We start from the raw sequence: 26,862 nt of genomic DNA, 5'->3' as shown, positions 1-26,862 counted from the left end.
GCGCGAGCTCGGCGCGTACCACGCTGCCAGAGCTCGCGCAGTGCTCGCGATCGGCTCGGACTGATTATTAAAAAATGGAGCCTTTCATCTGGAACGACCTGGGGGGCTATGTTGCGCTTTTTGCACTCCCAGGAGACTTGGAAGAGGGAAGTGACGTCAACGACACAGCAAACGCAGATTGGATGTTGACAGAAGAAAACGAAATCAACACCCACTCTGCGTTTGCTGTGTCGTTGACGTCACTTCCCTCTCCCTAGTCTCCTGGGAGTGCAAAAAGCGCAACATAGCCCCCCTGGTCTCGGCTCTCTCGTTCGCGATTTAACATTGGCGACGAGGATACTGGTTACCTGTCGTCGGAGGTCATCGGCATCTCACGAAGGAACGGGGACCTGGATCACGGCTACCACGGTGCTAAGCCAAGAACCCGCAGCGAGCAGCGGGAAGAGCCACTGCTGAAAGGACTTCAAGGAAATAGTATGTGCAGCAGTTCTCTCTACTTCTCAACGTAGTGAACGTCGCAGTGTACGAAAATGCCACACCTCGGGAAGGTGCTAGAATTCGACGAGGCCTCTCAGAGTTTCGAGACCTACGTTGAGCGTTTCGAGCTTTTTGTCGCTGCGAACAGCATCAAAGAAGAGAAAAAGGCAGTAACATTCCTAACAGTCATCGGCGATCGAACATACGAAGTCCTCATAAACCTAGCAGCCCCAGACTTGCCAGGCTCTAAGACGTACAGCGAGATAAAGACTCTATTAGAGGAGCACTACGGCCCGCAACGGTCCGTAATAGCCGAACGCTGTAGGTTCAACCGACGGAGTCGGCTAGAACATGAATCCGTGGAGGATTTCATTTTGGCCCTGAAGAGTTTGTCTCGATTTTGCAATTTTGGAACATTTTTGCAAAGTGCTCTCAGGGACAAGCTGGTAGCTGGCCTGAGGGACGAAAAAACTCAGAAGGAACTGTTTGCGTTTGCTGAAGAAAAGCTAACTTTCGCAGTCGCTTGCAAGATAGCGCGGGAAAAAGAAGCAGCAGCAAAACAAACGGCGGACATGCACAAAGAATCCAAAGCAGTGAACGCTATTCATAAAAAGGTGTCACCTCCTGAGAACAGAGGTCATGGGAGAAGCACGTCTCATGATCATGGGTCCAGTACTTCGCTAACAAGTTGCTATCGTTGCGGAAATGAGCATGAACCCCGCGATTGTCGTTTTAAAACGTATCGCTGCAAGATCTGCTACAAGACTGGACATCTCCGGAAGATGTGTCGCAACACGCCTGGAAAGACTCCAGAGCGCAACGTTCAAATCCTTGAGGAGTCTGATGATGAGGATGAAGACCTACTGACCGTGTACACGTGTATGAAATCTTCACCGAGATTTCAAGTTTTCGTAGAGGTGGACAGAGTTCCTCTACTCATGTTGATCGACACGGGAGCGGCGGTCTCTATCATACCAGAAGAAGTTTTTATTAAACACTTTCCCCAGAAAGAGCTCCTGGAAACCAAAGTAGCTCTTCGCACTTACTCCGGTGAGCGGCTGTCGGTAAAAGGGAAGATCTCAGTAAAAGTCCAATATAACGGGCAAGAGGAAACACTCGACTTGTTTGTAGTAGCTAGCGAAGGTCGAAGTCCACCAGTGCTCCTAGGTCGCGACTGGCTCCGGAAGCTGAAGCTGGACTGGACGGCTATCTGCAGCATCACTGTTCAAGACCAAGTGGAACAGCTTCGAAAGAAGTATCCGAACGTCTTCGACAGTTCCCCTGTCATGGTACGCGATTATCAGGCACAGGTTGTCATCAAAGAAAACAGCACTCCAGTCTTTTGCAAGGCACGTCCTGTTCCTCTGCCCCTCAAGGAAGCGGTGACAGCACAACTGCGAAAGCTTGAAAAAGATGGCATATTGCGTCACGTTTCTCAAAGCGACTGGGCCACTCCTTTAGTTGTGGTACCGAAAAACGGAGGAGAAAGCCTTCGGTTGTGCGGTGACTATAAGGTGACCATCAACCCGGTTCTCAAGATGGATCACTACCCGTTGCCACATCCAGAGGACATCTTCAGCACGTTGGTCGGGGGGAGAGTGTTCTGCGTTCTCGACCTGTCGTCAGCGTACCAGCAAATCAAGCTCAGCGACACGTCGAAACACCTGCTGACCATCAATACACACCTGGGACTGTTTGAGTACCAGCGACTTCCTTTTGGAGTAGCAAGCGCACCTGCCATTTTTCAATCGTTGATGGACCGTGTCCTGCAAGGAATTGCACAGACGTGTTGTTACATCGATGACATCATCATCGCTGGCAGAGATATGGCAGAGTGCAGCAAAATTCTGGACTCTGTTCTACAAAGATTGTCCGAGTCTAGCTTGACCCTCAGAAAGGAGAAGTGCAAGTTTTTTGCGGACTCAGTTGTGTATTTGGGACACCAAATTTCCGCAAAAGGCATCCAGCCCACACAAAGCAAGGTCAAGGCAATCACAGAAGCGCCAGAACCTACCAACGTGACGGAACTGAAGGCTTATCTCGGAATGCTGACCTTCTACGGAAAGTTTCTGCGCAATCTAGCTGACACGGCGTCGCCATTGTACGAGCTCCTGAAGAAAGGACATCACTGGAAATGGGACAGCAGCTGCAAGAAAGCCTTCCAAGCAACAAAAAATCTGCTAGTCAACAGCTCAGCTTTGGCATATTATGACGTAGACAAACCGATCGGGGTGGTTTGCGATGCATCAGCCTACGGCCTTGGAGCTGTTCTGTTCCACAAGACGTCAGAAGGTGCGGAAGTGCCTATTGCCTTTGCGTCGAGAACATTAACATCCGCGGAGAGAAACTACGCTCAAGGAGAAAGAGAGGCCCTGGCTATCATATTTTGCCTGAAACGATTTCACCGTTATCTCTATGGAAGATTCTTTACAATATACACAGACCACCATCCTCTCTTGGGAATTCTGTCTCACGACAAGGCCGCTCCAACCTTGGCCGCTGCTCGAATGCAACGATGGGCGTTGCTTCTGTCAGGCTACAACTACCGACTCTGTTATCGACGTGGCAAGGTCAACGAAGCAGCAGACGCGCTCTCACGTCTTCCTTTGCCTAGGTTGTCGGAAGACGCAGAGAAGGAGTGTTTGGCGCTCTTCGATGCCACACCCATAACTGCCATGGAAGTAAGCAAAGCAACCTCGGTGGATAACTTGCTTAGCCGAGTTCTGCACTTCACGCTGCGAGGGTGGCCAACGTCTGAACACGCGACAGAGCTGCAGCCATTTTATATTCGTAGAAGTGAACTCTCAGTAGAGGAAGGTTGCCTGACATGGGGGCTGCGTGTCATAATACTGACAAAACTTCAAAGTACAGTCCTCTCCTTGCTACACGAAGAACACCCCGGCATGTGCCGCATGAAGATGCTAGCACGAGGATTCGTCTGGTGGCCGAATCTCGACAAAGACATCGAAGAGTGTGTTCGAGGCTGCAAGGTTTGCCAAGTTGTTCAGTCAGCCGCTCCGGTCGTACCTCTACATCCATGGACGTATCCACAACAAATCTGGCAACGCATCCACATTGACTTCGCAACCAAGAATGACGTCAACTTCTTGATTATCGTGGATGCTTATTCTAAGTGGCTGGAAGTCTTTCCTATGCGTTCCACGACCACCGCCAAGACACTGGAAAAACTTCACATTGTCTTTGCAAACTTCGGACTGCCGGAGGAAATTGTAAGTGACAACGGGCCACAATTTTCATCTCACGAATTTGCGGAATTCATGAAACGAAATCTAATTAAACACATAAAAACGCCTCCTTACCATCCCGCTTCAAATGGAGCAGCCGAAAGGGTAGTCCAAACCACTAAAAAAGCGTTGCTGAAGCAAGTTCTTCATGATCAGTTCACCAAGTCCATGCGAAGCTTACAAGATAAGCTCTCCAACTTCCTTATGGCTTACAGAAACACGCCATCAACGGTGACAAAACTATCTCCATCAGAACTCTTTCTGAAGAGGCAACCACGAATTCAACTCTCGTTGTTGAGGCCCAACTTTACTGGTGACATGCGCGACAAACAGTCGCAACAAAAACAAACAATCGACTTGGATCGTGCTCCAATGCGATCATTTACACAGGGCGACAACGTGTTTGTCAAGACGGTACAAGGCCAGTGTTCCTGGGAGGAAGGGGTGGTGGTGAAGGTCGTCAGCCCTGTGACCTCTCTTGTACAGGTGCAAGGAAAGGTACGCTTCGTGCATGCAGACCACATGAGACGTCGGCAGACACCTCGGGAGCCACCCAGCACCTCGCCGTGCGAAGCACAAAGAGACTGTCCATTCGGCGATTCGCCGGCATCTCAAGAAGGAACGGCATCTCAAGAAATGCCTGACAATCCCACGACAAGCCAGGCTAGTTCAATGGTCGATACCCCGGCTTCAAAGTCAAAGTTCAAAGTCGACCCTGCTTCAACACCCTCAGCTTCGTCATCGGAAGCATCGCCACTTCAAGGGAACCCAGAAATTCCGCTGCGACGAGGTTCTCGAGTCCGGAGGCCCCCTGCCCGGTTTACTTCGGACAACTTCTCCTGAGGGGGGAAGAATGTTGTATACTGGCAAAGACGGTATGCCAGTAGGCAGCGATGGCGCGAGCTCGGCGCGTACCACGCTGCCAGAGCTCGCGCAGTGCTCGCGATCGGCTCGGACTGATTATTAAAAAATGGAGCCTTTCATCTGGAACGACCTGGTCTCGGCTCTCTCGTTCGCGATTTAACAGGCCACTCGCTCGTATTGTTGTAGCCAGTCCTCGACGTCTTCGTGGGCGTCCCCGTGGAAAGGCGTCGGGGTCCGGGGTGCGACGGGCAGGTAGGTGAAGGGAGGAGCTGCCGGGGTCTGCGACTGGTTGGCCATCGTCGTCTTCTTTGGCCTGGGCTTGTCCGGCAGCAGACCAAATTCAGGGGACTGACCTCTGGTACGGCGGCTTCTTTGGGCTTCGGCGTCTTCGGCGAAGGGTAGCCTTCCGGGGCTGAGCACGTCGCTTGGCCGGGATGTCTTTGGAGGGGTACGATTGACGGGTCAGTCAGTCAGTCAGCAACTTTATTGAACCTTATTAAATGGGCTTATGCCCAAAACGAGGGTTCGTTAGGGAGAGGAATAGGGGAGGGATCTTCTTTCCGACAATCGGGTCTTTAACCGATGCTGTATTTCTAGTGTCCTTAGAATTACTGCCAACTGTGTTTCGTAGTCCTCTGAGGCCAGGAGCACACACCAGGGAAGATCTTCGTCTTGATCGTCCAGTCTGCTTTGGAGCGTGGCTGGTATCGGGTTGCTCGGGCACATCCAATACGTGTGCGCCCAGCCACCGTCAACACTACCACATTCCTCGCACTTGTCGCTGAAGAGATTCGGCCAGATTCTGCTCAGCATGCGGGGAGTTAGGGTGTCATGTAGCTGAAGTCTTCTCCACGTCGATTCTTGGGTTCGCGAGAGTCGCTTATGAGGGGTGCCCATGAACTTGCGCGGCATTCGGATACTTCTTAGAATATCGTTGTACGCTCGAGGGCCTCTGTCGTATGGCGCGGCCCCGTAGCAGTGGTCTCCGTCCATTGTGGCTCGGCAGCTCGTCGCCCGGATTTGTTGTGCACGGGTTACGAGCGCGTGGGCCTCTTCGTTTCCCGAGTGTCCAGAGTGTCCGGGCACCCAGGTTAACGAGAATCTGGATCCTGTCTGCGGTATCTTCTTCTGAAGGATCATGCGGGCTGCCTTGCCAACCTTTCCATCACCAAAGTTCGAGATGGCCGTTCTCGAGTCTGAGGTGATTGTGGCTTGTTTGGTTCTGGATGCCGCCATGGTTAAGGCCAAGGCGACGGCTACTTCTTCTGCCTCGTCGATATTCTCCGCACAGACAGAGGCCGTAGTCTTGTCGTTGGTGCTGCAGACTGCTATCACGTACTTGTGCCATGTTCCTGGGCACGGGCCTGCGTCTGCGTGGTAAACATGTTCCCGGTCGCCGTGGAGCTTGTCCAGTGCTTTGGCTCTGGCTTCTCTCCTGTCCTTATTTCTCTCGGAGTCCATGTTTCTCGGTAGGGGCGGAACTCGTACCGAATCTTTCCATTTGTGGGATATTGCATTTCTGCTTGTGAGGACGTGTTGTTCACATTCCTTGATTCTCTGGAGAGTCCTGCGTCCCGTTTCCGTTCTAGAGAGCCGTAGTACTTGCGACTGCTTCTGTGCAGATCTCATTTCCTCGAAGCTGTTGTATATTCCTAGTTGTTCCATCGCTTCTGTAGACGTGGATACTGGTATGCTCAGTGCTATCTTGAAAGCTTTCCTCACAATTAAGTTGAGTTGCTTGATCGAAGCCTCGGTCAGATCCATGTACGGCGCCGCGTACATTATCCTGCTGAGGACGAAGGCTTGGACTAGTCGGCATGTTCCATTCTCCTTCAATCCGTAGCTCTTTCGTGATACTCTTCTCACGAGTCTCGCTACGTTGTCGGCGTTTCTCTTGATGTCAGCGATGAAGCTGCTCTGCTCCCTCTTGATGGTTACCGTCATGCCGAGAATTCGAACTTTTTCGGCTCTCGGTACGTCGATTTTTTGCAGCTTGAGGTAGAATTCCATCTCTTCTCTTAGAGCTCTCTGCGACGGTGGTCTGACTAGGAGCGCCGATTTTTCAGTTGCAAGCTCCAGACCCATCTTTGCAGCTTCTTCTTTGACAATTTCTACGCCGGCTTTCATCACTTTCCCCATGTATGGTGAATGGTGCGCTGTCCAAATCGTGATGTCGTCAGCGTAGATTGCGTGCTGCAGCCCCGCGACTTGCTCAAGTTTCCGCGACATTGGCAGCATGGCAATGTTGAAGAGGAGCGGAGATATTACTGCTCCTTGAGGAGTTCCGCTGCCAACATTTACTGGGAAGGTTTCGGACGTGTCTCCTTCTAGCTGAATGTTTGCCGTCCTATCTGATAGGAACGAGCGAACATAGTTGTACGTTCGCTTCCCTAGTCCTAGCTCCGAGATTTGCCTGAGTATAGCCGCGTGTGATATGCGATCAAAGGCTTTCTTCAGATCGAGTGCTGCTAGGGCGGTCCATTTCTTATTGTCTTCTTCCTCTCTGAGCTGTATAAACACGTCCTGCGTCGACAGGTGTCTTCGAAATCCGTACATCTGGTGCGTAAACAGGTTGTTCTCCTCCATGTACTCTTGAACACGTACTTGAATAATGCGTTCAAGTAGCTTGCCCACGCAAGATGTGAGGGAAATCGGGCGCAAGTTCTCCAACATGAGTGGCTTGCCCGGTTTCGGTATAAAGCAGACCGTGGCGTGTCGGAAACTGCTTGGAAGGTTTCCGCTAGTCCATAGCTCGTTAAAGTATTCCGTGATTCGCTCCACGGAATTGTCGTCAAGGTTTCGTAGCATGCGGTTCGTAATCTTGTCTTGGCCTGGTGCGGAAGTTGTTTTGACTCCAGCCATGGCCTTTCTGACTTCGCTTTCGGTGATGGGCGCGTCCAGCTTGTCGTTCATGGCCCCTTCGTATTCCGTTGGAATCTCAGTAGTAGATGGCGGAGATTCTAAGTATTGCGTCCTGAGTTTGTTATAGATTTCGTCATCCTTGAGGTCTCTGACGAGTTTCGCTAGGAGCTTGCGCTTCTCGAGTTTGGTATCTTCCGGCGCCAACATGCGCCTGAATAGGGTCCATGGACTCTTGGTGTGAAGCCTTCCCTGCAGTTCGTCACATATTTGCTGCCACTGTTGTTGATTTAATTTCTGAGCGTGTTCTTCAATATCCTTACTGAGCTTGGCCGCTTTTTTCCTCAATTTACGGTACCGCTTTCCGGTGTTCCTCCATCGTCTGTATATGGAGCGGTAAGCTTCTAGCATATGCTGGAGTTTACTATCCATAGTCCGGGCTTGGGTAGGATTTTCTACTTCGGTCGTAACAGACTCGTGATCTTCGACTAGCTGTGCGCACCATTCTTCGATCGTGTGCAACGGCCTGTCTTTCCGCTTCTGCCTGAACTTGTCCCAGTCCGTGCATTTCTGCGTTGGGAATTTTGCGCTCTTGTATCCGGGCAGGGGGACCCTCGTCTCGATGACGTAGTGATCGCTGCCGAGATTTTCACGCGTGTTCAGCCACGTGTAGTCATCAATGTTGATACCAAATGTGAGGTCCGGGTTCGTGTCTTTCTGAGCACTGTTTCCGATCCTGGTGTAGTCTGCAACTTCGTTGAGGAGAAAAGCTTCGTGCAACTCGGCTTGGTTGGCGATTTCCCTCCCCTTGGGTGTGTCTCTGCTGTAGCCCCATATGGTGTTGTGCGCATTGAAATCGCCCAGCACCAGTGTCAGATTTTCACCCGCTACGCGGCTCGTCTCCGCAAAGACCTTGGCGCACGCGCTCGTGGTGTCTTTAGGGTTCGAGTAAACGTTACAGATGAATAAGCTTTTGTGCTTCTTTTTCTTCGGTATAATTTCCGTGACTATTGCTTTCACCGATTCATCCAGGTCAACTTCGTGTTGCTTGACTGGGAGATGTCGTCTGACGAAAGTATGAATCGTTTTTCCGGTTGGCTGAACTTCTGCATCGAATCTTGCGTACCCTGGCAGGTTACATTTGTCTCCAGATTCTTGTACCGCTATAATGTCCGGAGGAGTTTCCGTATCCATGATCAACATCTTGAGCGAGTTGATCCGGGCGCAAAGTCCTCCGCTATTCCACTGCCACACGACGATGTTATTACTGTTGTCCATTGGCGCGCTGTTCGAGCCGCTCGAGCCGTTCGAATACGTTCTGGAATGCCTTGTCGTGGTTGTCCATTCTCTGTTTCATTTCGTTGAGCATAGCCTCAAGCCTAGCTAGTCCCGCCAGGATGGCGTTCTGGTTGGGCTCTTCTTTTCTTCTAACCTTCCCGGGCCTGCTGGTCTTGGTTTCGTCACTTGTCTGTACAGAATGGACGGTGCTCTCTGAGTCTGTGCGCTTACGCGGACGTACACTGGGCAGAGACGGAGGCGGTGCCATTTCCACTTCTTGGACTGTCGTCTGTTCATTAGGCGGTTCCGTAACCAGTGGGTTTGAGCCGTGCCTCTCCTTCTGTAGCTCCCGTAGGAGTTGCTGGTTGAGTCTTCTGAGCTCTTCCTGTTTTCGCAGGCTCTCTTCGTGCTTGCGTACGAGGTCTTCGTACTTCTTTTCGAGCTCTTTAATTCCAGGATTGGAGTCTTGCTTCTTCTTGCTTGCGCCTTTCTTCTTGCGGAGGGTTTGAGCGTAGCTCAGCTCCTCTTCCGAGTCTTCTCCCGCTGTAGTGACGTTACTCAGTTCTGGAAAATTCTTCTTTCCCATGTCTATTTTCACCATCTCCCGATCTTGTTCTGGAGTGCTCTTTTTCGGAGACCTCGGCTCGGGCAAAGGCTTGTATCTGTCCTTACATTCCTTTCCTCCGGTGTAGTGGCTGCCGCCGCAGATGACGCAGCTGGGTTTGCACGTATACTCCGTGCGCATGCCTGGAATTTTCCTGGGGAAGTCGTGCTCCTCGCCGCAGTTGGGACAAATTTGGCTGAGTCCGTACGGGCAGGAGTCTGCTCGGTGTCCCATCTCTCGGCACGATGTGCACGCTTGCTTCGGCACATTGATACTTTAGACCCATGTTGTTGTAAAAAAAACTATCTCCAAACTCCGGTCTAAAAACATGCTTTTCGTGCAAGGCTCGTCAAATTATGAGGCGCTGGAGAAATGCAGCCTTCTGCGTTAAGTCCTTATTTCGAACTCTTTTTGTTCGCCTTCCGCCCATTGAAAAGCATGCGGAAAGGGCCTTAGAACGCACCTGGTATCGCTGCGCCGCAGCCTTCTTCCGCATCAAAAAGTTCGTCTGCTTTCCTCGCCGTCACCATGGCAACGAACACCGAATGAATAGAAGCACGCACGGTACCGCCGCGTGAAGCTAGCAACAGCTGACGCCATTTTACGAACGCCGTCTGCTAGCCAAAGCCGAACGCGGTGTGTCAGATCAACCGCCTCCGCCGGTGCGCCGCTAGCAAAGACGACGAAGCTGTCACACGCCGACGGCGATCGAGCAAGCAACAACACCGCGGGACGACTGCAACGGCGGCATTTATTCGGATCAAAGGCCGGCTCCGCCGGTGCGCCCCTAGCAAAGACGACGAAGCTGAGGCACGCCGACGGCGAATGGGCGAGCAACAGCACCGCGGGACGACTGCAACGGCGGCATTTATTTGGATCACAGGCGCGAAATAAGCAAGAACAATTTTTATTTGAATCATAACACCCGATATCCAAGTTTGGGACCACATACCTTTGCTGGGTCTTTCCTGTGAACATTTTACAGAGACACGGGGTGCCGCATTAAAAACACAGCTCCGTTTGCAAAATATAAGGGCCGTGAAAAGGACCGTTTACACCGCTACCGGAACCTATAACTGACGTAACGAGCACTTGACGAGCGGTTGGCGCTTGAGCCGTCTTTATGCATTTTTTTTTTATACGTGGTGCAAAGTAATCCCCATATTTTTATGGCGTCAGGAACGAAGCAGCATAGAAAGAGTACCCTTCAAACGACAATAATAATAATAATTAAAAACTGCCGGATCTCCGCTGGAGACTCCGAGGCACAGTGGAGTAGTCGTCACGATCAAAAATCTAAAGAAACAAATTAAATAGCCTAACGGTCGTCGGCTGCGTCATAAGGCCTCGCCAAGTGCGGAGTATAACGGTCTTGGCATACGGTATGTATTGTGCATTCGTTATTTTCTTTTCTTTTCTACCACGTCAAATTCTGACGCCAAGACTCTCTACCTCCTCCGTTCCAACGCGTTGTTTGTTATTATTTTAACAAATCAGCTTCAAATAAGGGTCGTGGCACCCAGTAGAGTAAGAAAAAGAATAAAAAAAGGAATATTCCGAGCAGCCAGAGCAGCACGGCTGCTCTGGCCCCTCTGGCCAGAGCAGCTCCTCTCATCAAAGAAGACGCCGTCCAAAACTCCAACGGCTCCCTTCTTATTATTTTTTTTTTATTCCAACCCCAAGATTTTGGGACTCGATCTACTTGCGCCCTCTCTTGGTAGGTGTGCAATATCGCTGAAAAACAGTCGGATCTAGCGATCCGAATAAAATCACGCAAAGTTCCCCCGGAATTATTGAGATCATTGTGATTGATAACGTCAGGAAAATTTTCACCACTTCGTCACTCTTTCTCTAGGTTCCCAGGAAATAAGAGTGATTTCCCCCATAGACTGCCATTGAAATCTCGCTTTATTTTTCACGTTCAGTGAGTTAATAAAGCAACCCTCAATATTTCAATAAGTTCCCGCAGGTATATATTCTAGAAGATTTATGCTATCGAAATATTCAAGCAGTTTTCATGTATATTAATTATCCCAGGTTCCCAGCGAGATAATTAATTACACCTGTAGCTTCCGTCGCGTAAAGGCATCTTTCCAACAAGAAGAGGAGTGCTACGGGAAAGACTACTTTACACTCGTCAGCAAAGGCGCACTTTTTGGCGATGTGCGCCTTTGCTGGGAACCTACAGAAAACACCTCAGACGTTTGAACGTTCTTAAAACATGTACCCTGGTAACTGTTCAATATGATTCCCGGGGAACTTTGCGAGATACGTCTTGGTTGCCGAGATACGCGGCACTGAAGTAGGCTCCTTTGACAAGATCTCTCCCCGAAGCAGTGAACCGCGCATTTTTTGGCGAAGTGCGCCTCCGCTGGGAACCTACAGAGAACGCCTCAGACGTCTGAAAATCCTTAAAACATGTACCCTGGTAACTGTTCAATATAATTCCCGTGGAACTTTGCGAGATACGTCTTGGTTGCCCAGATACGTAGCGCTGAAGTAGGCTCCTTTGACAAGATCTCTCCCCGAAGCAGTGAACCGCGCATTTTTCGGCGAAGTGCGCCTCCGCTGGGAACCTACAGAGAACGCCTCGGACGTTTGAAAATTCTTAAAACATGTACCCTGGTAACTGTTCAATATGATTCCCTGGGAACTTTGGGGGATACGTCTTGGTTGCCGAGAGACGCAGCGCTGAAGTAGGCTCCTTTGACAAGATCTCTCCCCGAAGCTGTGAACCGCGTATTTTTTGGCGAAGTGCGCCTCCGCTGGGAACCTACAGAGAACGCCTCAGACGTCTGAAAATCCTTAAAACATGTACCCTGGTAACTGTTCAATATGATTCCCGGGGAACTTTGCGAGATATGTCTTGGTTGCCGAGATACGTAGCGCTGAAGTAGGCTCCTTTGACAAGATCTCTCCCCGAAGCAGTGAACCGCGCAAGAACAGTGGAAAGCTGTTTGCGTAGCAACTTTTGATTCATTTTTATACGTTGCTTTTAATAAATTAAAAACTGTTCTCTTGCCTTTCAAGATGGCCGCGGTGCGACCGCAGCCTTAATGGTTGCTACGTGCATGGAAACACCAGGGCTTGCACATTTGAATTTTGACGCCATCATACTACAACCGGGCTAACGCACAGATTGAACAGGAGTGCTCAGCGTTGTGCATGGCTAGGTTGGGACTCGTGCTCAGTCACTGCGCGGACGTCAGGGTCAGGCTCAGTTGCTAAGTTGGTAACGTCGGAGTGTGGTGACTTCCATTAATAAAGAGGGGACAGTTAACAGGCTTTCATTAGAGCATAGGTGGTGTTTGCTCGACGCGCTATCTATAGACCTTTCCAATAAACGCCGTCTGCGAGCTGCCATTTTTCTTTGCTGGGCTGTGGAACGCCCTCTGAGCACGCGCATTAGCTCCCTTTGCGAAATATCGTACGCTGCGCCTGCGTCCACAGCCCAGTGACTCGGCATTTTTCGCCCGGGTGATAAGCGATGGAAAGGTGTATACTCTGTATCACTAAAGCCGTGCAGTGACGCCAAAGCTACAGCCTCGTATGCCAACCAGAAAATCAAACGGCACTCTGCGCTATCACTCTGCGGCGCATGAGTCCGCGTTGGCGGTGTCCGCTCACATGAGCAAAAAGCAGACGATGTTCGATCTTCCGATTCACTCACGACAGCTATAACTTTGGCTGTATTGCGCGGGTTTAGTGAGGCGGAGTACAGTTATATAACAGCTGAATTATGGAACTGATAGCGCATGCACGATATTTTTGATGGCCGTTAATTTCTTGTCGCTTCCCTCTTGACCAATCTTTGCTGAGTCGGCGTTGTTATCGACGATGAGTTTGGATTACGCTGGCAGCTTTCCGGCACAAAAGGCTGGAGCGATCACGGCTAATGCAATCGGGTCTTCAATGCTTGTGCGTTCGGAGACAAGGTCGCGGGACAGGATCCGGACTTCAGTGAATATTTATGAAGCGGTATGAAGGCATAACTAGTTTGTGCCCATGAGCTATGCTAAAAATATTACTTTCGTTAGAACGAAGAGTTCGAGCAGTTTGTATTCCCATTGACAGAAATTGAAAATTCCGACGCTTTTTTTTGTTTTTTTTTTCTTTGTGTCATGTTTGAGAAAATGCCTAATCCATAAATTACGCTGGCGCATTCGCAGTCAATACACTCCACAATAGAGACAACCTCCATCGGTTTAACTATTTAACTAGCATTTTGATTAATGCCTCCCTAATTAGCGTCGAAATTTTCGTTGACTGAGTCATTGCAGGGAATCCGGGTGGAGAGCTGGCTGAAAAAAATAGATCAGCCGCTGGAATGCCGTTCGCATTGACATAATTTTATTGCGGCTGTGAGTTTTTTTCTGTTTAGACACGATAGGCGCCTTTAAACCCACGTACTCGCTGTGTTTGTATCCTCCCTAATTTTTTCCCCAGTCTCGGAGTTTTGTCTAAAATGTTACTTGCTTAGTTTCATTATATTGCTCGCGATTACAGCGTAGTTACTTTACTACTGCTCTGATATTTATATAGTGAAATATCTTGAATTTTAATGGATAAATGCCTAATTTACAACTCTGTATTGATCTTCTATTCAAAAAAAAAATAGCTACTTGCAGTAGTTACATGTCAAATGAAGATTGGTTAGGCATGCGCCCTTCTTTCGAGATATGTTTTTCGAGGTTATATATGTTTGCTCAACGTATTAACATAAATATGTATATTCTTTTACGTTGTGTTGTCGCACGCGGTTCCAGTATTTGTGGTACAATATTAAAATTTGCGGAGTAGCAACACCTAAAAAGACAGACATAGAATTTTTACATATACACTCATGCTGGCAGTAATCCAGGCACAGATTAAGCAAGAATGAATACAGTCGTGCATGTAACATAGTACGCTGGATGGGATACATAAGATCTAATGGAAAGGAGAACGATCTAGATGGGGCGCTTTCTCGAGTTTGTTGTCCATCTGTGTTTGTTTTGAGATAAGAAGTAGTACAAAATGCATTTACTGTTTCCCTGGAGTAGTAGTAGTACAATATGTATGTATCGCTTCTCAGAAAACGATTCATGTCATCGTTTCTTGGTTAACGCCATCTGGGGTGAAAGGGAAGGAATGGGGGAGGGAAAAAGGTAGCCACATATGCTTCGCCTGCCCTCATAGACGGTGAAACTCTAATAGATTCCACTATCTGTTTTCTAAGAGAGTTTCCCATATTCGGAGGGCCCATCCTTCGTATGATGTGGGCCTCGTTTCCTCTTCGGGAGAGCTTATGCCACGCTTCGCGATATCGCGAGACCCCGGCCCAGTCCCTTACGAAGTGCGAACATATCGCCAGGGCCCTACAGTGTTCAATGTTGGGGGCGATTCATAGGTCGTCTGGGTCCGTAGGTCTGCAAAACCTTGTCTGCCAGAAAAGAGTGATTATAGGTGATAGGTCTGATGCCGCCTGAGAATCACCTGTTCCCACGGGCTCTAGCCCGGTGAAATTGGGTGAGAATCTGGTGGGAGGAGGGAGATTAGCCTGAGTTTGCAGGCTAACAGATCATCTCTCTATGCCTCGTCTGAGACCGCGCTATGCCGGGCCTATCTTCTCGCGGTTCGAGGAACCGCGAGTGAGTGGGTACATCCGTACTGCTGCGCAATCGCGGTGTTGTTCAACCTTTTGTTTCCCGGATTGCCTTCGTCACCCGAGATCCAGTCTATGACGACTCGGTTATTTCACGAAGCTTCGAATTTGAAGTGTGACGCCGCCCTGCCAATAGAAAAGTGTGCATTTTCTGAAGGCTTCTGGCGAATCGGTGCACATGAGTGATTTGGGCCGCTGGTGACTGTTTGTGGCTTCCCTGGCCACCTGTAATATGGCCAGCCACTTTGCCGTCTTCTGGATGCTCGCCTTGTGTGTTTCTTCTCTCCTCGTTTGACCGCGGGTAGGATGGTCCCGACTCTCAAGGGATGCACGTTCAGGCTCGTTTGTGTCCGCGTCGGTTTAAGGGACGTCAGCGTCATCTTTGACTTGATGAAGCTTCTTTATGTGATCCTCGCTACTGTAATGGCGCTCCTTTCTCTGGTCTTTGCCTTGGTTCGTGGAGATCGGCTTGCTTGTAGAGACGTCCCTCGTTTTCCATGGCGACTGTTGCGTCACCACGATTGTCCTTTTCAATTTTACGCAGGACAAGAACAATGGTTGCGGTACACACAACAAAAAAAATTAAAACCACATTCCACTGTGTGGGCTCGAGCTCGTCGCTCCAACCCCTATTTTGGTCACGCAAGAACTTGGACACAAATTTATTTCCTACGCTTCGCGCATCGTGAATAATCGCCTTCGGCTTCTCGGACGAATAATAAACAAGCAATTTTTGTTTGTTGCCCCCACGCATGAAGCAGCGTGGCTGTTCGATCTTGTCTCCACGATATTTTGGTTACACGTCAAAATACCCCTAGGTTTTCTGAATAAATCATCAATCCTTCGCTGGGTTGTGCTATACTTAGTTTCACCTTCAGTCCGAGCGCAGTGGATGCTACGCGCCGTCCCAGCCAATCCAGCGCCGGGGCAGTATCGCGTGATCTCGAGCTCCGCGTGTCGCTCCGCCCAACCACAAGGTCACGTGATACTCTCCCGGCGCTGGATTGGCTGGGATGGCTCGTAGCGTCCGCTGCGCTCGGACTGAAGGTGAAACGAAGTTATAGACCTTTTCTGCAAGTGCGCCGCCATCTTAAATTGACGTCACTTCCAATATGGGCGAAAACATTGTTTTGTCTTTGCCACGCCAATGGAAGGCATTAAGGATATAAGCGTAACTGTCACACTTTCTGGTTTTGCCTTCCCTTTAGTTTTTTACTATTTGCAGGTTGAAACGTCGGATTATTTTTTCGTCGCCCATACCGGATATGCCTATTAGGTGGCTGAGGACGAGAGTACACAGAAAAGGTCTATCGACCTTCTCCGCTTACTCTCGCCCTCGACCGCCAAGTAGGCATATCCGGTATGGGCGACGAAAAAATATTAGAACGTTTCAACCTGCAAATAGTAAAAAAATAGAGGGGAGGCAATACGAGAATGTGTGCCGGTTACGTTTTTGTCCTAAATGCCTTCTATTGGCGTGGCGACGGCAAAACAATGTTTTCGCCCATACTGGAAGTGACGACAATTCAAGATGGCGGCGCCCTTGCGAAAAAGGTCTATAGATGCTCTGCGTTGATTTGGCATGTAAACACAAAAGAATAAGGTTCCTTAAAACAGGGCCGGTTTGCTCGAACTAAGGCACCCTAGCTCGAACCATTGTCTGAGATGGGACTGTCTGAAAGAAAGCACTGCCAAAGCTAGCGCATGAGCGGAGTGGCGCGTGAAGTCGCGTCTCAAATGCTCACGCGCCCCGTGTTTGGCAGGCTTTCTTTCCTTCAAATGGTCTCATCTCAGACGCTGGTTCGAGCAAGCCGGCCCTGATGTTTCAAGGCACATTTATTGGTTTTTCCTCGCCAACACTCCTAAGCTGACAGTGTGGTGGAAGCTACGTACTTGCTGGACCAGTCACCTGTCGTTCTTGCCACACGTGATCACACTCTGGGTGAAGCGATAACAGGCAGTCGATTGATTCGTCCGATGAACATGTAGTTTACATCGCATTGTCAGCTTAGGGGTGAACCCGAGTATAGGTAAAATGTCATAGACATTTATGCGCGCTCACAATCAACTGACGACTGGGTGTTGTTTTCCTATCACGCAACCAGCGGAGTGAACAAACTGGTACCCGGCACCACCGTACGGGGATATGACAAATGTACGCCCTTACTCAGTTTGTTTGGCTTTTTTGCAAAATGGCGGCGACGGTTTAAAAGAACACTTCCTTGCCGCGGAATAATGCCTTGTCGTCTTTCGGCGCGTCTTCATGTGAATAGAATCACCTCCCAGTGTGTTTTAACGCCATAGCGTTAATGAGCTCGTGTTGCAGTAAAGCTGACGTCGGTGGCGTGACGCGAAAGCCCGGGATTGGTCGACAGGGTGATGACGTCACAGCCCCATGACCCCGCGCGGAAATTTCAAACAACCCACAACGCTCACGTGAAAAGTGACGTCACGCGTGGAATGAAAGTGATAAAAAGACTACATGCACATGTAATGCGAATTAAGGATCGCCGCATGTCTCAAATGATTTCACTTTATGAAATAATTCATTTTCTACGAAGAAAAATTTGAAGGATTTTAGGCGAGATTTGAACCCACGTCCTGTCGGTTGCGCGCCAGCACGCTACTCATTTAGCCACGTAAGGCAGCTTGCACGGCTTGGGAACAAAGAGTGTTGTGTCATGAGAACTAGGTCGTTGTGTGACTCAAGAGCATGAGAAGCGAATGAGAAGGCGATGCGAACGGGCCCCGATAACTAACGCAATCGCGTTCCACTCTTAAAGGCGAAGCTTAAGTGTCCCTCAAGTTTCTTTTTTTTTTTGCGTCATGGCCGTGCAACCTTAAGCAGAACGCGACATTCTACATGCTTTAAAAAGAAAGAGATAAAGATTAGTTTTGTGTTTTGGTGGAATGAGTTATCTGCAAACTAGCAAGGTCCCAGGCTCCAACGGGGCGTGTGTTTGTGAACTAGTCTTCTTGCGCTGTGCTGGGCTTTCAAGAGCGGCGTGTCAGTCTTGTACCTGGTCTGACGTGCGAATAACGATTCGTAGCCTTGTTCGCATGATAGACCCTCATTACAAATCGGACCGCCAGGCGTTCAGTTTCTCCACTGAACTATTCAAATTTTACACTGTGCATCGACATGCTTATACATCATATAAAGGGCAGTTTGACACTCTCGACATCCATTCCACGATGTTCTGTGCGTCTTGACAACGCTCTTCGTCCAATTTCCCAATATATTCAAAATGGTGTTTTAAATCATGTGCGTGGAAGTTCCACTAGTAAAACAAATAGAATTGGCGAATTTTCTTAAAAAACATTTTGAATAGTGTTACTTACAGCCAGCGCCAACACAGATTAAAGCGGCACTAAAGTGAATTCTTAGTTTGCAGTTGACGATGAATATTTTTTGTGAGCATCTTGCCAGAAGAACTGATTTCAATCATGCGTCTAGGACGGACTTTTATTCTCAAGTTCGTCGTCACAGCGGGAGAACATATCAAATGGGTTCAGCAATATAACATCAACCGTGATGCTGAACACAAGTAAGCTACTTTTCTAATATTGATTGAAAGGTCAAGGAGTTAACAGACATTTCGAAAAATTACCCAATCATCAAGAAGCATGTTGTGTTTGTAGGTACACGCGCTCTGTATGCTGCCGTCTGGAGCGGTAATTTGAAACCAAAAGTTTTAAGCAAATGGCACGTTGCCCGCGCGTCCATCAGTGTGTGCACGTCAGAACGCACTGCTGCACGTCGCGTCAAATTACACTGTAGCATGCTCCTTGGGCTTGGATAATTTCGAAAAACATCTATACTTCGTTTCACGTTATCTGCGAGCGAAGCCAAAGGTACAAGTACAAGCAGGCTGCCTTGAATAATGCTTGCAATCCACAGGCACACGTGCGAAACAGGAACACTCAGAGCGCTGGGCTCGCACTTCTAGCTTTGACTTCGCTCGCGCATAAGGCGATGCGAACCATATTTGCAACTTGTGGACGGCCCTGAGACACACGACTGAGGTGTTTGAAGCATGGTAGGCTTAGGGTTCCTAGGTAGGATTTGCTTGCTTATTTTTTTCCGGCCCAAAAAGAACGCACGCGAAATATAAAGGCACCACGAGACAACGCGCCCTCGTGCCGCGATTGGTGGGCGCGTTGTCACGTGGTCGAGCGTCCGACACTTCTTCACTAGAATAATCTAGTGTGGGTTCGCGTATAGTACCAGCTGAGGTGAATACAGCACTGACTCTACAATAGTAGGTAACACTTCCCCCCAAACCTCGCTTTTCTCCGATCGATAGGCTTCTACGCCTATGACGCGTGATGAAGCGTTTTCTTCCAAAATGCGGTCGCTGGGTAAAAAGATGAAAGGGTGTGAGGGGGAACGAGCTATAAGAAAGGAAGTTAAGATAGCGGTGGACCGACGCACCGGCGTTTCAGAGTCCGTTCAAGGTTGATACGCCACGTGGCGTGAAAGTCAGGAACTAGGCCGGCATGTCCCAGAAAGCTGGCCATGCATTTTGTTGTTGGGTTCGACTGCTGCCTTCTCTGTGACGATGCCGTCCGTGGACATAGGTTTGGCGGTTTTTTTTTTGTTTTTGTTTTTGTCACGCGTCGGTGTGGTCCGACAGATCAACCAATGAGTTTGTTAGAATTGTGTCACGAGGTATAAAATGGCGGATGAAATAAATATAATAAATGCAAAGAAGCGCGCAGTTCCCCTTCGGCGCTTTATTCTTCCAGAGGCGAGCATCGCATTGCCATGGCGTTCAACTTGTGCCGTCTTCTTGGCGCCATGAAAGACCCTCTTGAAGCAATTAATTTGCTTCAGCGCGTTGGCCTGCTCCTGGCTCCTGGGTTTTCGTGCGTGTCCAAAGTGCGAAGCTGCGATGACAAGCTGCAAGTCCGCGCTAGATCTGCGGATGGCTACACGGGGGCGGGGGGGGGGGGGGGGGGTGGTGTGGTGTGTGGATGACTCGTGAGGTGCCCAAGAGGAAGCCGGTCAAAGTTCAGTGCCGGGGCGAAGTCTCGGTACGGAGCGGTTCCTTTTTCGAAGGATCGCACGCACCTGACGCTTCTCCAACTCATGAAAATCATCCTCCGGATGCCAGAACCTACCGTGCGCCGTCATTCAGCGGGAGGCTGCTATCGCAAGTAAGACAATAACTGATTGGGCGAGCCTTTGTCGGGAGGTTGTGGTAAATGCCGTTTTTAAGCATTCAGACATGATCGGTGGCGACGGCGTGACTGTAGAATCAGACGAGAGTATGTTCGGTCGGCACAAGTACCTTCGCGGGTATTTAAGGCCTGGCCAGTAGGTTTTCGGCGGTGTGGCGCGTTGCAGCGGGTGCTGCTTTCTTGTTCCCATTGAGACCCGTGACGCTAAATCCCTGCAAGGGCTAATAGCCGAGTGGGTCCGCCCTGAAACAAGAATAATCACTGATTGTTGGGCTGGCTATCGCAAGCTTGCAGCTGACGCTCGCTTCACGCACCTCACCGTCAACCATAAGCTTAACTTTGTCGACGTGAACACTGGTGCCCACACCAATACGGTGGATTGCACCTGGGCCCACGTCAAAAACTCTCTTCCATCTGGACGGCGCGAGAGCCACCATTTCACTGGTCACCTTGCAAAGTTCATGTTTTGGAGGAGAAACAAGGCGCGCGGAAACACTGATAGATTCCAGTCGTTTGTCGCCGCGGCCGCCAACATCTAGAGCCCCGACGCAGACAGGGCGAGGATTCTGACGGCCCCGGTGACTTCGAGGGATCCGCTGCGCTGAGCCCGTCACCCGCCTGCATGCATAAAGACGGCTTATGCGCCAACCGCTCGTCAAGTGCTCGTTACGTCAGTTATAGGTTCCGGTAGCGGTGTAAACGGTCCTTTTCACGGCCCTTATATTTTGCAAACGGAGCTGTGTTTTTAATGCGGCACCCCGTGTCTCTGTAAAAAGTTCACAGGAAAGACCCAGCAAAGGTATGTGGTCCCAAACTTGGATATCGGGTGTTATGATTCAAATAAAAATTGTTCTTGCTTATTTCGCGCCTGTGATCAAAATAAATCCCGCCGTTGCAGTCGTCCCGCGGTGCTGTTGCTCGCCCATTCGCCGTCGGCGTGCCTCAGCTTCGTCGTCTTTGCTAGGGGCGCACCGGCGAAGCCGGCCTTTGATCCGAATAAATGCCGCCGTTGCAGTCGTCCCGCGGTGTTGTTGCTTGCTCGATCGCCGTCGGCGTGTGACAGCTTCGTCGTCTTTGCTAGCGGCGCACCGGCGGAGGCGGTTGATCTGACACACCGCGTTCGGCTTTGGCTAGCAGACGGCGTTCGTAAAATGGCGTCAGCTGTTGCTAGCTTCACGCGGCGGTACCGTGCGTGCTTCTATTCATTCGGTGTTCGTTGCCATGGTGACGGCGAGGAAAGCAGACGAACTTTTTGATGCGGAAGAACGCTGCGGCGCAGCGATACCAGGTGCGTTCTAAGGCCCTTTCCGCATGCTTTTCAATGGGCGGAAGACGAACAAAAAGAGTTCGAAATAAGGACTTAACGCAGAAGGCTGCATTTCTCCAGCGCCTCATAATTTGACGAGGCTTGCACGAAAAGCATGTTTTTTTGGCCATTCCGCGTCCTGTTTTTTTTATCCGGAACATGCGTCTAAAGTATCAAACTGCCCTTGCTTCTTCTCTTGGTATAGGTGGTACCTATTGGCACAGCAGTAGAATACTATAAATCCAGGAAGTTCCGTGGTGTCGAGGGTGACGAGAATCGAGGTGGTCCGGCCCATCCTCTTCGCGTCGGATATAGGTATCTTGGGGTTCTCCAGTTTGAGTTGCTCGTAGATCTCCTGGTCCGTGAACGGGATAGAAATTGGGAGGCATTTGGAGACCACTATTCTTACAGACTCCTTTCGGTTGGCCGTGTACGCTTGGGTTTCTACTTCTGCTCCCTGGTACTTGAGTGTGGTGATACCCAGGTACTTCTGCGCCCTTTGCTTGTCGTTTGTTCTGATGGTGATCGTGTTGTTCATGGTGTTCTTCGTCACGAGGTCCGTACCGATCATGTCTCGAGGCGATACTCCGGTCGCGGTGGCGATCGCGGCCGTGATTTCACCGATGACGATAGTCTTCAGGTCCAGTCCTTTCGTACGAATGATGATTCCGTATGCTCTGTCCTCGTCCTTTATGGTGGTCCGGAACTTCCTCGACAATTTGACTCGAAGCTTCTTTCCACCCACAGTCCTCCATTGCGACTTCTCTCTCGCCGCGTCTGTTTCCGGTGAGCTGGCTTGCTTCTCCTTTTCTTCATCGCGCTTGATGTAGTTCATGAGTGTGGCTAAGTTCCGCTGCTCCCTCGTTGCGACCGCCATGGCGCCTCGTGAGGGACGGAGCGTTAGGCCTAGCGCTAGGCCTAGCCGCCCGACTTGAAATTTCGTCCAAAATAGGCCTTTCTTGCGGAAGTTTCGTGTAAAACGACGATTCCGTGGCTTCGCTATGTCGTCCGCTGATCGAAAAGAGTTAAGACTCACCCCCAAGGGCCCAGGTTCCGCGGCGAAACGCCGAAAATCCAGGAGCGCAAGGGAGACGCGTCCGCACTGCTCGACGTCTCGAGAAAGTTCCCACGATTGACGGGCATAGAATGGAATACCCCGCAGCTCCACCAATAATGTCACGAATGACAAGTGATGAGGCGATAATAAACGAAGAAACTAAACGTTTAATGGTGCGGACTTGTGCCCAAAAATAGAAAGGGAACAGAAGAAAGTAGAGTGTCGCGGGCGTCGAAGTCGGCGTGACAGCAGAGTCGAACACTAGGGCGAAAGTGACTCCGGCTTGCCACGCGGAGCCGCTTTTGTACACGCGTGGGCTTCTGGAGCATTCGGCGTAGAAGGTTCGGCGCGTAGAACATTCTAATCTCGAATCAGCCAAGACGGTTCTCGAATTTACCAGAATACTAGTCTGCAGGAATAAACAAAAAGATGCGCCGCTCCCAGGAATCGAACCCTGGCCCTTCGCGTGGGAGGCAAGCGCGATAACTGTTAGGCCACGGCCGCGCTGCCTACTTGGCGCGCGGCAATATCTGCTTGCTATATGCAAATATTCTTTCTTTAATCTCGAATTTAACCTCCACAGAAAAATAACGAAATCAAGCACAAATAACAAAAGCAATTGTCAGGACAGTTGTGCTTGCATAATCACGGTGGGTGATTACCATAACGTGCACTTCTCGCCGAGCACTCGCGTACTGAAGAAAAGCATTGACCGCGCGCTTTGTGAGTATAGCTTTCCCCCAGTACAACAGGTGGTCGGTGAGGAGCGAACTCAATGGGACTGCGATGAACAAATAGTATGTTTGCATTAAGCAGCGTATAAATGCGTCGAAATCAAAGAGGGACTGGCAAAATTTTATATTTTGAATTAACCGGAAGTACAAAATGTATGAGTTTGAATTATTGTGAGCCCACTGTACGCACACTGCCCTTAAGTAAAATAATGTTGTTCATTCCAGGGGACCTACTCTATTGTACTGCTTGCCGTAGTCGACAGCGACTAGAAGTTTGTTGTTGTGGATGTTGGCGCCTACGGGAAGCAGAGCGATGGAGGGGTCCTCCAGCAGTCTGCCTTCGGCCAGCTTCTTGAGCAATGCCGTCTGGAGCTGCCGAAGGACTTGCCACTGCCCAGCACAAGAATCCCTGCTCCATGTGTGTTCGTGGGAGATGAGGCGTTCCAGCTGAGGCCAGACTTCCTGAGGCCCTATCCCGGACGTGGCCTTGATGGCGACAAGCGGATCTTTAACTACCGCCTCAGCCGAGCAAGGTGAAATGAACTAGGTCTAGACTCTTGTAAGGGCAGAGTCCCTTGAAGATCTGCATGTTCAATGTATTGTAAATCACGTCATTTTCATTCATTCAGCAACCTGACAACTGTTGCATACAAATAGTTAGGCAAATATATTACGCCACGTTATGAATACATACCATATCACTCCAAATCGCAAAATATTATGTCTGGCAATTATTTCCGAAACTTGAATTAAAAAAAAAGAATATGCAATAAGAGAGTTCACAGTATACCTGCAGACATGAAAATTAGTAAAACTCTCACGGGATACCTGTGGCTCGCAGATGCCTTTTGTGCCTGAACGCAGAAATGTGCAGTTTGATGTCGGCCTTAGCCATTATCTAAAATGCCCATGTCACAACTACACGTCACTTCACATCTTTTTTTCGGTGGTATGAAGCACACAAATCTCACTGTGGACGTTTTTTCTGTGCTACTGCGTTATAAAATCTGACAAAATATGAGAATGTTGTGAACGCTGCATGTAAACCGGAAGGATGTACTATTGCAGTAAAACATCCCCTGGACGCACGAGCATTCACCGAAGTACATAAATCCGCTAATGGCTCACCTAGTTTCGAGACCACATAATAGCTCACATGCGTCTTTTTGTGCTTCTCATGCATGTGTCTTCAGTCTCTTTTTCGGTGCAGTGCTTTCCCCAGAATCCAACGCGAGGGCCCGCTTCGGCGGCCATCGTGATAAGCGTCTGCTACGCATTACTCCGAATAGAGACGGCGCTTGTGGCTTTGTGGCACATATCACCGAGCGGGCGCACCAGGTTTTAGAAACAAATCTGAGCTTCAACTCTACTGTTATTTTTTTATTATTATTATATGCAAGTCACACGGTTAACTAAGGTGATGTGAACTCTGCAAATGCAATACCTAACCCAGCAAACAATCTGTTCACGGTGGCTGTTGGTAAAAGCCCATACCCCGTTCGGCGAAGGTGGGTGCAGGGGATGTACACAGCATTAAAAGACTGAGAAGAAAAGCAAGTACAAGGCATTTATTCATCATAAAAAAAATAATGAAGCAAGTTAGTGTGAAAAATGAAACACAAGTCACGACGAATGACCAGTTAAATTTCCTCCAACAGCAATCACCTGCTGCAGACGTTGTGTCCTGATATTGCATCTTAAAAGTAACAAGTAATGGAAAGTTGACTGAGCAAGAAGCTCGGTTCTTTCTAAAACCTCGCACACCTGCTCGGCAATATGCACCGCAAAGCCTCAAGCGCAATTTCCAGTGAGGGTAATCCGTAGCAGACGCTCATCATGGCGGCCGCCGAAGCGTAGCCTCGTGCCAGATTCTGGGGAAAGCACCGTGGCGGGCACATTGTGCAAAAAAGTTGTCTCCTCGGTCTACAGCTGACAAACTTCGAGGAGGAGAGTGGGCTTTGGCTCCTGTAAGCAACTATCTGTGGGACTTAGTTACAGCACATTGTGGATCGTAAGGTTTTTTCTCTGCACTTCTCAAGATTTTTCACAGCAAAAAGATATATTGTAAAATAGGACAAAATAATTTGAGAATGAGGCCTACATTCTTGAACTTGACATACTATTTTGAGAGTTGACAGGTATGTTTATGTGTCTCAAGTGGCAATTAAATAAATAACCTCTTGATTTGTTCTTTTCTCGCACCTAAAGGAGATCTGCGGAAAATGCCTTTAGCATCCTGGTCACCCGTTTGAGGATTCTGCAAAAACGACTGGGGGAGAGCCCACAGAACGCTGAAGACCTGGTGAAGACACTCTGCGTTCTCCACAATTTTCTGATGCAGCAGCACGCAGGAGACGACGCATACTGCGCAGCTGGATACGCAGACTCTAAATTCGACTGGTGAGAGGCAGGGCGGCGAGTGGCGCAAACTGCTTGTTCAGCCACCAATGCAGGTGGCGCAAACACTGGCGCAGAACTTTGCCGACATGACCCAGTATGTGCGGGATTTGTACAAGTTGTACTTCAACATTGCTGCAGGCAAAGTGTCTTGGCAAGATGCTGTGCTGAAGTGTTAACTAAAAGGGTCAATAGACCTATTGCTATATTACCCAAGCATCAAGGAGAATGCAGAGACTGGTGTTCCTCGCGCCGCACATGCTGGTCTCGGCAGTAGTGACTTTTCTAAAGCAAATACTTAAAACAAATAACATCTTGCACGTGCGCTCGTCAACGCTTTATTTTGGTTATTTACTTTGGATCTTTCATACAGAGAAGGCGTGCGCGTGTGGCGCGTGGAACAGCAATCCCTGCATTCTCCTTGATGCTTGGGTAATATAGCAAATGGTCTATTGCAGGTTAAGCATTCCAGTACAGAATCCTGCACTTTCCAAACCATGACATACATGTGAAAATGAGATATTCTGCACGTGGTGTATACACAGACTCATCTATGTTACGTCATGGCGCGGTGGTGGCGCGTCAGGCGCACTTCCGGTCGGGCTGGGGGCAGAACTCCTCTTGTCAGACGTGTATTCCTGCATTATTTTGAAAAGAACCAGACAAAAACCTGCCTTCTCGTCAAAACGCCGCGACTGGGACTGTTTTAAAAGAGTCGAGAAAGGTTTGAAGGTCAGTTTTTATGTGCTTGGTTCGTCCGAGAACGTGGATATGTGCCGTAAAATGGGAAAACCAGACGCCGTCGAACCACGATTGCTTGGGCTGGAAGCACTTTGGGTTCAATTCAGAGATACTTGTATTCATCACATTTATTTGTTTTGCTCCCACATGAACGCCGGAAAACCGTCCTGTCGTACAGACCACCTGCGGACTACGTTTAGTGCGTCTATAACTTCAAAGTGCCCCCTGATCGTTCGAACTGTCGTCTGCTCTTTCAAACGTTTCTGCTTACTGTCTGCTCTCTTAGACGACATTGGCCGGTAGACCAAATGTTTGCCCGGTGCTTACGATATGAAGTAAGTGCAGGCCTCAAAAGACTTAAGTTTGAAGGTTGGTATGCAGGCTCTATGTAAACAGTAGATACCAAGTGATATTGATCATTGTTACCAGTTGCCATCACCGACTTGTTATTCCCGATTCACTTGGTCCGATT

At 49.4% G+C, this 26,862-nt stretch overlaps 2 protein-coding genes across 2 annotated transcripts; one reads left to right on the top strand and one right to left on the bottom strand.

Moving 5' to 3' along the window:
• The first annotated feature begins 530 nt into the window (after positions 1–530).
• On the top strand, positions 531–4,039 carry LOC121837789 (uncharacterized protein K02A2.6-like). Its single transcript, XM_042293601.1, has 2 exons — positions 531–1,943; positions 3,938–4,039. The coding sequence occupies exons 1-2, from the start codon at positions 531–533 to the stop codon at positions 4,037–4,039; spliced, it is 1,515 nt and encodes a 504-aa protein (XP_042149535.1).
• A 1,075-nt stretch (positions 4,040–5,114) lies between these two features.
• LOC115315208 lies at positions 5,115–8,648 on the bottom strand. The gene has a single exon (XM_040214940.1). It carries the CDS (start codon positions 8,646–8,648, stop codon positions 5,115–5,117), a length of 3,534 nt encoding a protein of 1,177 aa, XP_040070874.1.
• Positions 8,649–26,862: the final 18,214 nt, after the last annotated feature.

Source organism: Ixodes scapularis, unplaced genomic scaffold, assembly GCF_016920785.2.
Source record: "Ixodes scapularis isolate PalLabHiFi unplaced genomic scaffold, ASM1692078v2 PGA_scaffold4__175_contigs__length_147842914, whole genome shotgun sequence".
In the NCBI taxonomy this organism is placed as follows: domain Eukaryota; kingdom Metazoa; phylum Arthropoda; class Arachnida; order Ixodida; family Ixodidae; genus Ixodes; species Ixodes scapularis.
The sequence above is the reverse complement of the archived record's forward strand: the minus strand, read 5'-3'. Positions and strand labels throughout refer to the sequence as shown.